Source organism: Strongylocentrotus purpuratus, unplaced genomic scaffold (genome assembly GCF_000002235.5).
Source record: "Strongylocentrotus purpuratus isolate Spur 01 unplaced genomic scaffold, Spur_5.0 spur5_scaffold_2, whole genome shotgun sequence".
Classification (NCBI taxonomy): Eukaryota; Metazoa; Echinodermata; class Echinoidea; order Camarodonta; family Strongylocentrotidae; genus Strongylocentrotus; species Strongylocentrotus purpuratus.
In genome coordinates, this window is record NW_022145605.1 from 38,644,601 (window position 1) to 38,660,745 (window position 16,145).

At 34.8% G+C, this 16,145-nt stretch overlaps 1 protein-coding gene across 11 annotated transcripts in view; it reads left to right on the plus strand.

Annotated features, from left to right (window-relative positions):
• The first annotated feature begins 4,966 nt into the window (after window positions 1–4,966).
• Window positions 4,967–16,145, plus strand: part of LOC105440969 (fibropellin-1-like) — an 89,853-nt gene continuing 78,674 nt past the window's right edge. For all 11 annotated transcript variants that reach the window (XM_030992371.1, XM_030992376.1, XM_030992372.1 and 8 more), the window contains exon 1: window positions 4,967–5,473. In XM_030992371.1, the coding sequence (XP_030848231.1) occupies window positions 5,254–5,473 (220 nt within the window). In that variant the 5' untranslated portion in view covers window positions 4,967–5,253. The remainder of the gene's footprint in view (window positions 5,474–16,145) is intronic.

Here is a 16,145-nt window from a genome sequence, read left to right on the forward strand (position 1 = left end):
ATGGGGTTATGAATTTGGTTCAAATGAACGTATTGAAAGCATATGCGATCCTGCACTATTCGGTGATCGTTGTCGCGGTTGAAATCGAGTCTAAATATATCAAAATTGTAAAGAATCATTACCCACACAATTTTTGAATTTTCCCAAAACTTTGTATTACCTTTAAGGTTTATTCAATGAACTGTGAGGGGAGAACAGAAAGAGAGATTTGTTAATTATTTTTTTTACCCGACTGCTAATAATTCATATGAGTAATTAACATGGGGACCAAAGGCTTTAATCCTCTCTGAGAAGACTTGGTAATGGATAGGGAAAGAGAAAGAGAGAGGGGAGAGGGAGAGAGAGGGGGGGAGAGAGAGAGGGAGAGAGGGAGGGGGAGAGAGAAAGGGAGACGGTAAAGAGATGGGATGAGGGAAGGTGAATCGCGAAATGAATGAGAGACAGCTAGAAAATAAAAATGAAATCCTTCTAAGGCTGATTGTGTAAACACCTGCATATCAATAGTACCCTGGACAGCAGTATTATGGACAGTTTGTCAGCAAGATTGATTGCACGACGAACTATGCGGAGTCTTTATCAACTAAATATATTCAAATATATGGGTGCTTTCTTCCCAGGTGCTTGTGGTGTTGAAGCATTTCATTCACCTGCTATAATCCTTTGTACTCCAATTGCCAGAATGCAAATTGCATAAATAGTTGTGCTGTTCTGGGGTGAAGGTTTCGCATGAATGACATAGATTCTTCTTTATATATTCTGCTTTATATCAGAATTTGTTTTTGAATGAGTTACAATTGTTACCCTATTATATATTTTTTACCAAATGTAATTTTTACTTCTCGGCTGTGATTGTCCCTCACTGAATAGCAAAGGTTTTATTATTGAATTGAATTTTTTTCCCAAAAAAGCCATGTGCACGACACATGTACAACTCCGCCTGGTACGTCACATTTTCAAGAAAATATCTGCACCCATTTCATGCTAAAAGGAATTACATCATGCCAAGAAATCTTCATTTATATATCTCTTGTACACGTTCGTAAGATTTATTGTACATCAAAAGGGAGGATATCATATCGTTTTTTTTTCAGAATACCTACACTCATTATCTGGGGTTAGTTCATTTGTTCATTAGTTCAGTGACTAGCTAATATTGAAACAGATTTTTTTTTTTCGTACAAAAATGTTTGTCTTGTGATGCGCACGAATGCCTCGCACTCCCACATGGCGCCTATATTTCTGTGAATAAAAATAAAATTGTAATTAAAAAAAGGCAGGCTTAGTGATTTTACACAAACAACACGAGTACCGAACACAGCTAAACATTCCTCCTTTTGAAGCAATATTCCCTCTTTTGTTTTGTTGAGGTCATGCTAGTACCCCTATGCTTTGTGATCTCATCCGTGCTCTAGTAGAGGAGGAATGCTCAAATAGATATGTGTGTCCGTTTCAATGTCTCCCACGATACATGCTGCAAACATTTTGTTACAAAATCATTTTAGTATATATGTTGTATAAACCCGTAGTTCGCATAGTCTCATATATCATGCTATGTGTAAATTCTTTTACATACTTGTACATTTTAGACTTCTTAACAAGAGGTTTTAATTTCAGTCAGATTGTCCAAACACTTTTTTGTATACAGGGGGAAGTCATATTTGAATACACTTAAAGGGACTTGTACCATTGTTCAGATGAGAGAAAATGGTGCTAAGGTAGTGACTTCAATGCGAAATGTACAGTTAAAGATAATCTGAGAGTTTGAGTGAAAACACACCATTATTAATGATAACAATTGGAAACAATTATCTGATCGGTTCCTTAATTCCCCAAACTATATTTTGTATAGAGCCTGTTTTATGTCTTAATTTCATGGAAAAACGTTTGGGAAAATTCAAAAATTGGTCGGGAGAATTTAATGATAAGAGGATGTCGCACAATGTCGTCTCCAAAGAAAACCATAAATATCTTTGTGGTTTCAATTTTTGTTCAGGATTGTTTGCATGTTAGAGGGTTAGTACAGTAAAAGGAATATAATAATTAATATTTCATACAATCATTTTTCATCAACCTTCAACAATGTCACGGGTTCACTTTTAAATTATATATGATGTAATTATTGCCGTGTGAAATGATTCGGAATTTGTTCATAAGCTTTCCTCATCCGAATCCCTTCTCCTGTTATTTGTTAATAATGAATAAAAACCAGGGGGGTGTTTCACAAAGATCTTAAGTAGAACTTAATACTAAGTTGGACTTAAAAATTATGGACAGCCATTGGAGCCTTAAAATGAAATATATTCAAAAGCAGAAATTCAAGTATTTTAGACTTTTTATAAATTCCACATCCAGAATATTAAATCTCCTTGATGATAGAAGATATGCATGATTTGAATCAACATTTCATGCCTTCTAAAAAAAAAATTACAAAATATTTTCAAGGATGCTAATGGCTTCCCATAAATTTTAAGTCCAACTTAGAGATAAGTTCAACTTAGGATCTTTGTGAAACACCCCCCTGGTCTTCTTTATCAATGGTTTCATCATTGGTATTAACCCGTTGACGGCTGAATTTTCACATTCCCATAGATTTAACACAGGGATCACCTGGTTCCTGTAGACAGTGGGCTTAACCAAGCGCAATCAACTGTTAAACGAATTTGTCATGAGTCCTGAGATTTCAATTTGTTACTGCATGTCATGGAAGTATTACCGAGCAGCAGTGGCGAACGATTGTCGCTAAAATTCAACAATCGTTGCTTATTATTTAAACATATTTGTGGCTTACACCCAGTAAATAAGATCGATTGATCGATCTGTATTGAAAAAAAAGTCATAAAAAATCTTGGAACCAGCGGGACTTAAACCTGCATCTAATGCTTTCCGGCAGCGACTCTACCACCAGGCCATCACTGGTCCATGGCACAGTCACGGTGAACTAGAACAAATACCTAAGCTCACCTAATTCTTTCTGACTCATTAATATTCATTAGTCCGCCATAGGACAATAACTGTTAAAAATGTAATGCTTCCTGGGAGAAATTTCAATTATTTAAACATATTGGTGGCTTACACCCAGTAAATAAGATCGATCTGTATTGAAAAACAAGTCAGACAAAATCAGAAAAAAGTCCCGCTGGTTCCAAGATTTTTTTCTGACTTGTTTTTCCAAACAGATCGATCAATCGATCTTATTTACTGGGTGTAAGCCACAAATATGTTTAAAAGTTTGAAATTTCTCCCAGGAAGCATTACATTTATAATCGGTGCTTAGTTTGCTTTTCCCTAAAAATTACCCTGAGACATCAAGCTACATAGAACTTTGATCTAAAAACATGATATTGCATTGAAACAGTCATAAAACATTAGAACTAAAATGAATAAGAGATAATGCGATCATGTAAACAAGTGCAGTTTGCCCATGTTAATCCGCCAGTACCGAATACCGAGCCAAACTCGAGCCAGATGCAAAAAAGGTACCCTTAAAGACATTAGATTAATGACATATTGTCTATTTTCTCATGATTGTATTCTCTACTTGTTTCTTTTTCCTACTTTTGTTTTGTTTTACTATATATTCGAATGTTCCCTTGCATTGATAAGGTTCATTTATTTTCATTTTTTGGAGGGCGTGGTGAAAAATGACAACTTCTTTAACATTTCGCTGCCATGATAATGATCGTATTGTGTTACTTGATATGACTCAAACTTTAATCATAATCAAACAGACATCTGAAGTTATTAGAAGCTTACTATTTGCTTCATGTTGTTGAACAGAATTTATAATATTCCCTTACAAAATCCATTATTTCTTGATTCGTTTTCATTAATCCAAAATCGTCGTTCAAATCGGACAAACTCTCACAATGCATCCAATGCAATACCTGTGAAATATCAAAGGCCACAATTTAGTTGCCCTTCTAGTCCTTCTTCAGAGGACATACTGTGTATGATCGAATCTCTTTGATACTAGCCCAGAGATCACTTCCATCACCTACCTAATGGCAACCAGACAGATCATTATACCCGAGGGTCATAGAAAACAGAAATTAATCATTCGAAATTACGCGAACTGTTTGTTAACTCATCACATTGTAAACAAGTAAACAAAGAGGAGAAACTCCTAAAAATCCAAGGCTTATTATACATTTATGCTGGAAAAAGTCAGTTTTTAAATGATATTCTGGCAAAAAGTGTACACCGAATCGCACGAATTGAGTGTGAAAAAATTCATGCGATTCGGTGTTTAATTTTTCTTCAGCTTCGGAGGGGGGGGGTCACATTCACTCAGACTCCTCCTGTCCGCCCATGTTCGGAACGCGCCGCCAATTATTTTCTCATAAATTGGGCTCCCCCAATCCCCCTCCTTCGCCGCCGGCTGGATCCGCCCCTGTATTAGGTTGCTCCGACATGTGGGGTGTTAAGTCACAAGTAATATAGACTTATGATATATGTCATTCCGTCTGATCAATCCCAAAATCGTATGAAATTAGTCTGCCTTGTTCAAAACTTTGATTAGTTATTCCAAGTAAAATGTTAATAACCTATGTTCAGCTTCCAAATTGAATTACATATATAGTTCAACTAACTAGCATTACGAATGTGGTTCCTATCAAACTGCTCGTTTATTGTAGACTTGTCATTCTCTATCGTCTCTTTCAATTCCATATTTATAATGCATAACGCTACCACGAGTTTTCATTGGTTATAGACACTGTATTGTACCATTGACAATTGTACTTGTAAGCGGGCACACCCGTATAAGTCTACAGTTGGCTTATATCTGAATAAATATGATTAATGCCCAAAATATGGAGCAGACAATACAATAGGGGTGAGGAAATAGAAATCCGTGCCAGGCCCATCCCGCAGCTCAAGGCTTTAGTTCTGTTTGGTATGCTCGCTCAAGCATAAAAGCGTGTACACCCATGTATTTGCGAAAGCCACGGAAAGAGCGAAACCGGATTTGGGCAGTGAGCGAGTCAACTCTAGACTTAACTTGAACCACTCCTGGTGGTCCTGGACTCTTTCAAACCATTTTTGGATTTATTTTTGGAATACTCAAGGAACATTTATATAGCGATTGTGATAGATTTATTCAACTGGTCTTGGGTATATCTTAAGGCCTTATACAGGCGTAGCTCCTCAAAGACTTTTGGAAACAGTCATTACGAACATATACTAGTGTCTACGAGGAAGTAATATTCAGTGTACTGGTGTACCCATATTGAAGGGTAGAGAAAGACGGCAAAGATGGCGGGAAACGTGATGACACTTCTGTCATTTATGATCGGGGCCTTTTCCTTTCTCGTGTTTTGTCAGGTTCAAAACAGCAACGCGTACCCAACGGGAGCTGTTATATCTGCCTGCGGTGATATGACACCGAATCATGGATTCAGTGCTCAGACGTCGGTCAGTCCCTACAGCATCACCGTGAGTTCTGCATTCTACCAACCAGGACAGCAGATGACTGGTAAGTTCTCTTTTACTCACGTCACTTTAAAGGTAAAGACCGGAAGTGGTAAAATTGCGGTTCAAGGGTTTTGGGTGCACAATATCAATCGATTGTTTAAATATTGCCTTCAGAAGATGGCAATACTTCAACCAAAATTCACAAAAAAAAACAGAAATATATGACCAAATATTCAATGTTGAAGTGCATTCGCGATATCTATCCAGGCCGGATCGATATAATAATTTCCAAAATATATCAATTAGTAGGCGGTTTCCCGGCAAAATTTGTATCATCACGTATTAGTCAAAAACATAATCTTTCACATGATTGGTAATAAGAGCTTCCATTTAATTTTTGAGAGGGGGGCGTTTCCAAAACTGGTCTATACCTTTAAAGGAAAAATTCATGCCACTTTGTCCCATACGTTTTGCCGACCACTTCGACAATCTTAGTACAGTCAAACTTGTCTATTGAGGCCGCCGAAGCGAATTAGTTAAGTGGCCACTGTAGACAGGTGGCCTTTCTAAACATGTTCTGTTACCCAAATTCTTTCTCAAGGGATGCAAAATGCATGGCCGTTACAGACAGGTGGTCTTTATAGAGAGGTGGCCACTAAGATAGTTTTGTATATCTGATCATTACATAGATTTAAATGCCATATTAGAGCTCAGATCAGATCAAATGACGACGACGTACATGTGTGTAGATGACGATGATGATGACGATGAAAGTTATAATGATTTATTTCAACGGACTGCTAAGTAAGCAAGTACATTTGTGTAGGTAAACAACCAGTGGACCATCAATTTGATGCCAATTAATGTACAGAACTCCACAATACCCAGAAACGTATGGGTGAATAATGGGACACTTATTGAGGAAATAGCTTGGATATTCCCCAAATTACAGGATCAGAGAGTTGACGAGGGGGAGAAAGAAACTCTTGTGTAATTAGAAACTTTTTTTTCAGCATCAATCGTGGAAGTTGAACTAATATGTCCTTAACATAATAAATACTTTGGTTGCTTCCTCTGTAGGATAGGATGAATATTGAAGTTGAAATTGAAATTCATATTTACGTCCTTCTGAAAATGGAACAATCATGATTACGGTAGACATTGCAAATTCACGAACATGAAAACCCGGAAAGCCATTTTATGTTGGGAACACTGAGAAAAACAATAACACGATCGCAAAGACTTTCGAGAAATCAACTCAAGGACAATATCAATATCTCATTGTATATCCCATAGACACCATGTTCTGATTACGTAATATGTTATTGCAATGTTAGCACATTTCAATAGAGTATCAACGTGCTTTGTCATTGGTCATATTCTGTTGTCGTCCAAGTTACAGTTTTTAAAAAAACAAAACCTGCGCATGAGGTTCACCGTGAAACCATTCAAGCAACTGGCTGGAGCAGGGCAAATTCAGTGTACTGGCTCTGGTGTGGTCACCACGCCATTTTTTAGAACAAAATTGTTTGAAACTAGGATTATTGCCAACTTGGCCAGTATGACGTCACGCTATGGTACTTTATAGGTGAATGACAAGGCTTTTAAAGTTTTATTATGTTGATTTCTAAGGTCTTTGCAATCATAAACATTTGACTCAGTATGAAAACTTATTTGCATGCTACTGGGAAGGAAAATGAGAATGGGAAAAACTAGACATTTACTTCTGATAATGAGAGGGAACATATTTAGACATTTGATCGATTTCTTTTTGTAAAAGCCATTTTAATAAACATACATGTATGTATTCTTTCTTTACATTTCTAGCATGGAGAATAAGGAGAAATAAAAGTACGGAGATGATGTATCCATTCCTACTGAATTTGTAAATTGATATATTTTGTAAAAGAATAATTAATTTTAAAAAAAGGAAAATAGAAAATAGGCCTTATGGATGGACCGAACAAAGTGTGACATTTGTATTACGATGCAAAAATAAGATTTGTTAAAGATAGTATCAAGGGGAAAGAAACCTTCAAGAAACTATTCTCAGAAGATGAGAAAGGTAAAAACTGTAAATAGAGGGAGGCTAGGTATGGCCTGTCAGCTGCATAGCGTATTGAGAAAGATAGTTGTGACACGCGCCCACAAACGCGATCACAGGTCAATTGACGGAGCTCCAATAGTTCTCTCTGACATACAATCTCTATGGGAAGGAACTATTTGGAGCTCCATAAATTGACCTATGATATAGTGCGTAATAATAATAATAGCAATGGTTCCGTTGTCAAAAATATGAATCGCAGCCCGGGTAATGGATTGTACAATAGATTTACAAAAGTGTTTACATTATGAAAATACACTATATAGCATCATTATAATACAGTCTGCAATATTTTTGTTAATTATTCATGAGTATAATATTTAGGAGCACATGTAATCTACCATTAAAATTAGTAGTACCATTTTAGGTGTGTAGGTGAAGACTCAAATTAATACAGATTGATCTACGTGAAGACCGCGAAAGGGAGGCAGGTGGAAAGAAAGAGAGAGAGAGAGACAGGGAAAGAGATGGATTGACAGATAGATATAGATGGTGTGATGTAGAGAGGGAAAGAGGGATAGATGGGGAAAGAGAGAGAGAGAGGGAAAGAGAGAGAAAGAGAAAGAGATGGGTTGATATAGAGATAGAGAGGGTGTGATGTAAAGAGGGACAGAGATGTAGAGAGGGAAAGAGAGAGAGAGAGAGAGAGAGAGAGAGAGAAAGAGTGCTGAGGAAAAGAGAGAAGAAAGGGAGTAGGTGATCATCAACATACAACATTACTTTAAGATAATACGAACATTTAATTGGGAAATGTGGCAAGATAAATCAGAAATGAGGTTGACCATGGACCTATGGTTTGACACAAAATACGCAATATAACCGACAGAAATAGGATGTGTGCGCGTGCTCTCAATCCTATGGTCAGTAAGAAAGAAGAGGTGATTTTGCGATGCGTTGAGTGGAAAATAAGAGGAATTAGAGCAGCAAGTAAATCGGTTGATCTATTTACGAATTTGGGATGAACATTGTGATGAAACGAAGAATTGTCAAAATGACCAAAGGAATATCTCACAAACACAATGACGATAATAATAGAATACGGTATTGCTGGCCGTATGGAGCCAAGGGCATTCTTCATTATCATTTTCTACAGTAATAACGGGTTTATGGCTCCATTTAGACGTAATACGTATGGCGGATATTGATAGGTTCTTGTGATAGTTTTTAATGAAATTAAAAATGATAAATATTTATATTCGAGCTATATTTAGTATTTAAACAGAAAAATACAACGAAATATATTGGTATCTTAAGAGAAGTACAGCTGAGAGGATCAAATGAAGAGAATAATGATAGTATTATTGATATTATATTATTGAGTAAATTTGTTCTTACTTGGAAGGGATATTGTTCTATGTCGGTCGAATAAGTATTAACACCCATCATTTTAAAAGAGGTAAGGGACACTGTACTTATTATGCCTATCGCTAATTCATTCATAAGCTCTATTAACTAAAAATCTTTAAAAAATAAGAAGGTAACTACAAATGTGTAAATCAACATTAATTCTTTTTAAAGCTTGATATTTAATAGATTTGTACGAAAACCCCAGGCTAGATGACAATCAGTTACCAACTTAATCATCATATCCTTACCAAGTTTTATAATTGTTCAAGTATGTGAAATAGATTTTCCTTATGATGTCTCTGGGGAATGTGGCATATCAAAGCTTACATCTAAATGTATTCAACAAAGGCCCTAACCAGCCCACCTTTTATTCTTGAGTTACGAAACACACAAAAACGTCTAATTTACAAGGGGGTATGAACAGTTCCGTTTATTAGCAGTGTAATACAGGAAATATCCAAGTTTTTGCACTTTTAGGTCTTATAGACATACCACGTAAGGTGTATTTACTGTCAACATATAAATATGACACACCTACTAAAGTATAAAACATAATGCAAATATTCTTAAAATAGACATTACAGTAGTTTGCAAAAGACACAAAAGGAAGAGTCATCTGACATGCCGTCACGTACTGAAAACTAAAGGTCACCTAGAAAAAAATTCTTTACAAAGGCGTTGTTATTTCCTGATATGCCCTCGATGTTTTCGACTATGATTTGTCTCATATTTTTATCGCAGTATGATATTTTAAAGCCACACTGTACTACTTGTAGCTACCTGCTCCCTCCATATAGAAAACTTCCCCAATCGGTGCCTGTTGGTCCAAATGATCCTTTTTTCTTATGTTAATTGAGAGCTGAGTTAATGAGATAGCCACATGTCACAGTGACCTCGCTGGCCTCGCTGGGTAGTATAATCCCTTCTGGCTGAACCACTACAGCCGGCCTTCAAATGTTAAGTTTTGTAATGCATGTGTCCGTATAGGGCAGTCTTAGTGCAATGACTTTACTAACATAGGCACTGTTTTTTTTTAACTTATACCAAATGTGTCCACAAATGGGTCCAAAATGAAATTATGTTTACTCACTTCAAACTTGTATTTTTAGGATCAGGACTAATCATATTTTTGAGAAATGCAAATTCTGGACCTTAATCTATCTCCTTATTTACTCACCAGATATGAATACTTTGAGTTTTTACAATTTTATTGTGAACTATAGCATATCTAATAACTATGATATAAAACTCATTTGCTATTAACTACACCTTTAAATATGTTGGGTCTTTAAGAATATGTTTCAGAGATTATTCATGCAAATTGTTGGGTTTCTATCTTGAAAAATACAGATTTTGTATCCCTTGAAAGTGAAAAATAGCTCTAAATTAGGGTCTTGACAATAACAAGTTTTTATTTTAATAGGCAAAATGCTTTTTTCTTAGGTCAAACTTATTTTATTATAACAACTGATTATATAAGGTAAATACATGCAAAAAAAATTGGGAACCAGTGCATTGCCTAATAATTTTCATATGGCACACCACTGATGTTTCGGACGTTACACACTGTTAACATTATAACTTTATTCGAGTTAATTGCTTTTCTTTAGGTATTATTGACCTCAGTTACATTAATTGTTTGCAGAAAAATACTTCTGTAACATTTATGGAAAAAAATTGTGCAGTTTTAATTAGTTTAGCACATACATGTATACCAAATTTGTCTTCATCGACCACTCAATTTATGTAAGGTATATTATTCTTTTCAAGAACGTGTACCGGTAGTTAAAAATGCTTATGTGATCTAACAGAGTGAAATATGAAGCTAATAGCAATTGTAGTCATCAAAACTCCTTAGAAAATTCACTTAGAAACATACTCTTTATTGCATGTTATGAACAACAGTGTGAAATGTATACTATGGTTTGTTTCGGATGTTACACGATGTCAACATTTCAATGAGATCATCAATTTCTACAAACTCTACAATATAGATGTTTAATCAGCTTGCTAATGTTCTTTGCCTTCAACTATATAGTGTGTCATTCAATAATATCACTAACACATATATGTATGTAAGCACTGAAACATTGACAAATCTTTAAAAAAATAAAACTATAAAAAAGTACCCCCAGTCATGTAAGTACGGCAATAAGAAATAAGTGAATCCTAATGTATGTACATCTCGAGAATGAGACATTTTTGATGTATTTTAAAATTGTGTATGTTTTAGGTTATAATACTACTGTAGTAACAATCATCCTTTACCACTATTTGTATTAGGAGGCTGTTTCAAACGACAATATGTTTTAATGCTCTTAAATAGGTATTTATTTATTTATTTAATTGATGACCGATTGATGAATGGATGGATTGGTTGGTTGGTCGGTTGGTTGGTTGGTCGGTTGGTTGGTTGGTTGATAGATCTTAACTCTTGCTGTGCCTAAATTACAGGTGACAAACAATATACAGTGTAGGTTAAACATGTACCGTATTTGCCGGCGATAAGGCCGCAGCGCCGCACCCCCAACTTTGACATTTTGTAGAGGAAAAAAAAAAAAACGGACAGCCCATTTATATTTCACACTAGTGTAAGGTTGCGGTTCTAACAGATACTTCCTAGCACTCTTAACACAGAGGCAGCCCAGCAGACATGTTGTAGGATTGATAACTACTAGCTAACTGACCAGGTTTTAATGTGTAAAAGCATTACAGCATTATATGTAGCATTCCACATACATTCCATGCAAAGTAGAATAAATCAATAAATATTCATATAGTCCCATACAAGTATACATCAACATCACAAAGTATTCTTGAATATTCAAACATAAACAAAGGGTATATATTGAATATTCATAGTGTATGTAAATTATACTACATAAGCTTGACTGCATCAGGTGAACATCGAAACCAATGAGAGAGAGAGAGATAGACAGATGAAAGGATGGTGGATGAAAAGGGTGAATGTGAATGAGGGATGACCTATAAATATAAAAGGGATGAATCATGGATATGAAGGGGAGTTTCAGAAGTTCAAAATAAATCCCTACACTAGCTTATACATTTTGTATGTATGCATACATTTGAGGAAGATACTACATGTATATGTTTAGGATCATTAAATAAGGTATTACTGGTAATGCCCTTTTCTTTTATACATGTATGTACTTTCTACACAGATTAGTTACGTGTACTGAGTGCCCTTTTTAAAAGGTATCTTTAAATGAAAATCCATATTTCCCAAAAAAAATTAGAAAAACATTTTAATTTACTTGATTTTATCAACTTTATATACCTGTATCATACCCGTGTCATGTACATGTGCACTGGGTATTGCTTAAGTGCATGATTTTGAGCTTTTGTAACCTACCAAATAGTTTAGATTGACCATATAATCTTTGGTTATATGACATAATTTGAACAACGTCTGTAAAAATGAAAACGTGACGATTTGCAAACACACAGCAATGTAAATAGCAAGAGGAGAGGTTGAAAAATTGAAATTTGCTATTCTCACATCCATCTTTGCCCCTCATTTGAACTAGTTAAAGTATGAAAATGTCTGTTAACAGTTTAATGTAACATCCGAAACGTGCTACAGCATAACAGAAAGTGCTGTTGAAATGGCTGAATAATTTTTATGAGTCACTTTTATTGAGATTGTTTCTGATAAATTACAAATAAGGATATACTAAAGCAGCCAGGAATGCCTTGCACCACAAAGTGTGGCTTCAATATTTATGTTTTATAAGTCAATTTTGCAGAAAATTTAGATATTTTACGGAAAATTTGACTTTTTGCATCATATTTCTTCATATTTTTATATTTAGATCTAAATGAAATTATCAAAAGAGTGTTTTTAACAGGAGTGTGCATTGTGAAATCGTAACTTGCCCATATGATAGAAAATTAGTTAAAATTTGCAAACTATGTGTTAACAATCAAATAGTGTAACGTCCGAAACACCCTTCTTGAGTTTACACAAAATTATTGGATTTGAAAGACCTGATTTGTGTTTTGACTTGTGTTAAGACTTATAATAACTTATTTCATAATGATTTATTCACTCCAGATACCCTCAAATATGGATTATCATCATTTATTTGGTATTTTTTGTTTCGGACGTTACATTTGTTTCGGACGTTACAACTGTTAACGGAAAATTGGTTTTAACTATACAATTGTACTGTAATGATGTATTGCAAATTTCTTTTTTTTGGTGGGTAGCCGCCATGAAATGTTTAAAAAATGTTACGAAAGATAGGTCCTGCAGTTCATATATTTTCTGCTACTTCAAATTGAAAGTTGTTTCGGACGTTACAAAATTGTTTACGGAAAATGAGACAACTTTTTCAAATTTTGAATATATTTATAATATAAGCGCTACTACAATTAAATTATATTTTCTTTTAATTTAATGACTTGGAGTAACTAATAAGCTTATTCAAACCATAAACAATCTCATTAAATGATTGTTCTAGTGGGTTAAATGAGGGCCTACATTGTTTACGGAAAATGTAACGTCCGAAACACCATTTTCAATTGCACTGTTCTATCAAAATACAGGAGTTAATTCAGATTACTGTTAACTTTCTTTAAGATCCACCCATTCTCATTAATCATCAATAGAAAAAAAAACATATTGCTTGTGGGTATATATTTTTTTCGGCCCCAACCAAAAAAAGGTATGTCAATTTTGTTACAAAATTCCGTAAACAATTGGCTGTTCATGGATACCTCATGCACATAAAGCAAAGCTGATTTTTTTTCGTTAAGCTATGGGAGGTTAACCTAGGTCCATGCTACAAGAAAAAGTTGCAACTGATTTCTAATTCTTTATCTTTGTAAAGTTTCAGGCTGTCAAAGGGTCATTAAGCTATTTGGTCATAGTTAAAAAAAAAACAGTGCCATAAACGTTTTAAACAGTATACATTGATGATGATATTACTTTAGTTCATGTTAAATACTCTAAAAGAAAAACAGAATTTGTTTTGTCTTCTTCTTTTTGTTTGGTTCGTATTTAATTTCACATTTTGTGGCGTCATATTCTGTTGAAACTGTTTAAAATATTCTTGAGCTTTTCTTTTTACCGATAATAGCAATCAATTCGTCAATCAAATCATTTAGTTATAAATAATATCGTTGGGAAAGTTAATGAATTTCTGAGATATTTTCGGATCATTTCATCTTCAATTAACTGCTGTATAGTCGTCTGCCGTTTGAATGTAGACAGAAAGAACAAGAAGCATGAAATCATATAATTAAGCTCATGAATTCAGTCTTTCATTTTTCTCTCTGCTTTTCCAATTGATGATCTTTATCAAACAGAAATGTATATTATTGTGTAGTTTATCAATAATTTAAAAGAAGAGGTATACAAACAAGTCATTTTCAGCACCAGGCTGACCCACTCACTTCAATTAAACATCGTAAATAACCTTTACTTAAAGAGAAGGTTGATTTTTGGGAAGAGGTGAAACATAATTTGTGAGCGTTATCATTGTATTATGCACGTGTGGAAGAACATTAGATAAAACATGTTCCCTGAAAAGCATGACTTTACCAAGACTGGGCCAAATCTCATATCATTTTGATGATTCCAGAACCTTGCAATACACACAAATACTTATATGGTAAATACTTATATGGCAACCTTTTCTGAGCGATTCCTCAATGTTCTTTTACAATGTAATCGCATGACCAGAACTCAACTTTGTCTTTAAGATTAGTTAATAATATTTTTCCAATTAATTTTTATACGTTAAAGGGTATGAGCATTACACTAACTGATTTGGACAATTTATGGGCCCCTCCTCTAAGGTCAATGGACACTGAGGAAGATTTGTATTCACAGCTCTGTAAAATTCGAGGCACCTTTGGAATTTATTCTGCACAATGATATATTATCAAATATATGAGAGGATATTATTTTGTTTACTGATCTGATCATATTCGATTTCTGAATCGCGTCTAATGTAAAGTCTACATCATTCATATCCAGTATTATTAATGCATTTTTGTTTAATTTGTTTCTTTGAAATTCATCACGTCGTCTGAAAACCTGTTCTAATACTTATATAAATGCAAAATAACCCAACTACATCTAATGTGTAAACATCAAGCATGAAGCTTTGGTAATGCCGCACATTTTTGATGTATTTAACTTAAAGGAATAGACCAGGTATGGTCATGCGATTGCATTGTGAAATAAACATTGTGGAATCGATCAGAAAAGGTTAATCATCTAGCATATAAGTATAGGTGTGTACTGCAGGGTTCTTGAATCATTAACGTGATAAAAAAAATTGGCCCAGTCTTGGTAAAGTTACAAACACTGTACACAGAAAGATGTATACGGGACTACGCGATATCTACCCAGGCCAGATCAATATGATAATGTACCAAATATATCAATTAGTAGGCGGTTTCCCAGCAAAATTTGTATCATCACGTATAAGTCAAAACATATTTTTTCATATGATTCGTAATAAGAGCTTCCATTTCGTTTTTTCAGAGGGGGGCATTTCCAAAACTGGTCTATAACTTTAATGCATGTAGATGTGACTTACACCAATGATTGTATATTCGAATCCTTTCACATATGATCGAGAAACCTCACCTAGCCTGCTGTAGACCGTTCACATTCAAAATATATTGTGGGAATAAACAACTCATGTGACAATACTAAATTGGCAAGTTGGCATGGGCCTAAAATACTGACCTACATCCCATCATAGCGAAAATTTAATAAGGTGGAAGAACTACTTTTAACCACTTTGAAATTGTTTTTCCGCGAAAGACGTACTCAGAAATAACAATAGCAACTTATTTGTGCAGTATCAGTTAATGGTCGGTCACACTGACGCATTTTCTAGCATCTGTATCATACATAATTCCCACGGTAGTCTTCTTTATGGGGAAAGCATATTTCCGAAGCTATTCAATTTCTTCGTCGATCTTCTTCAGTATCACGCACACACCACACCAAATATTGTCATTTGAATTGCGTCTATGTGAACGGGATGATTTTACACGCTTCGTGGCGTACCACGAATTAATGTCTTTCATACAGAAATACAACCACCTAGATTTCCATAGCTCGTAATGGAAAGCAAATAATACTTTTGTGATGATGATTGGAGAAGTCATTGAGCCGTGCTTCCCGACCTAACCAAACACGGACTGTTAACAAACATATCTGCACAACGGTACACATGCAGAGAGTCAATTCGTGATATACGTCTTTATGATATGTACAGTCATCTACAGACGTATTTAT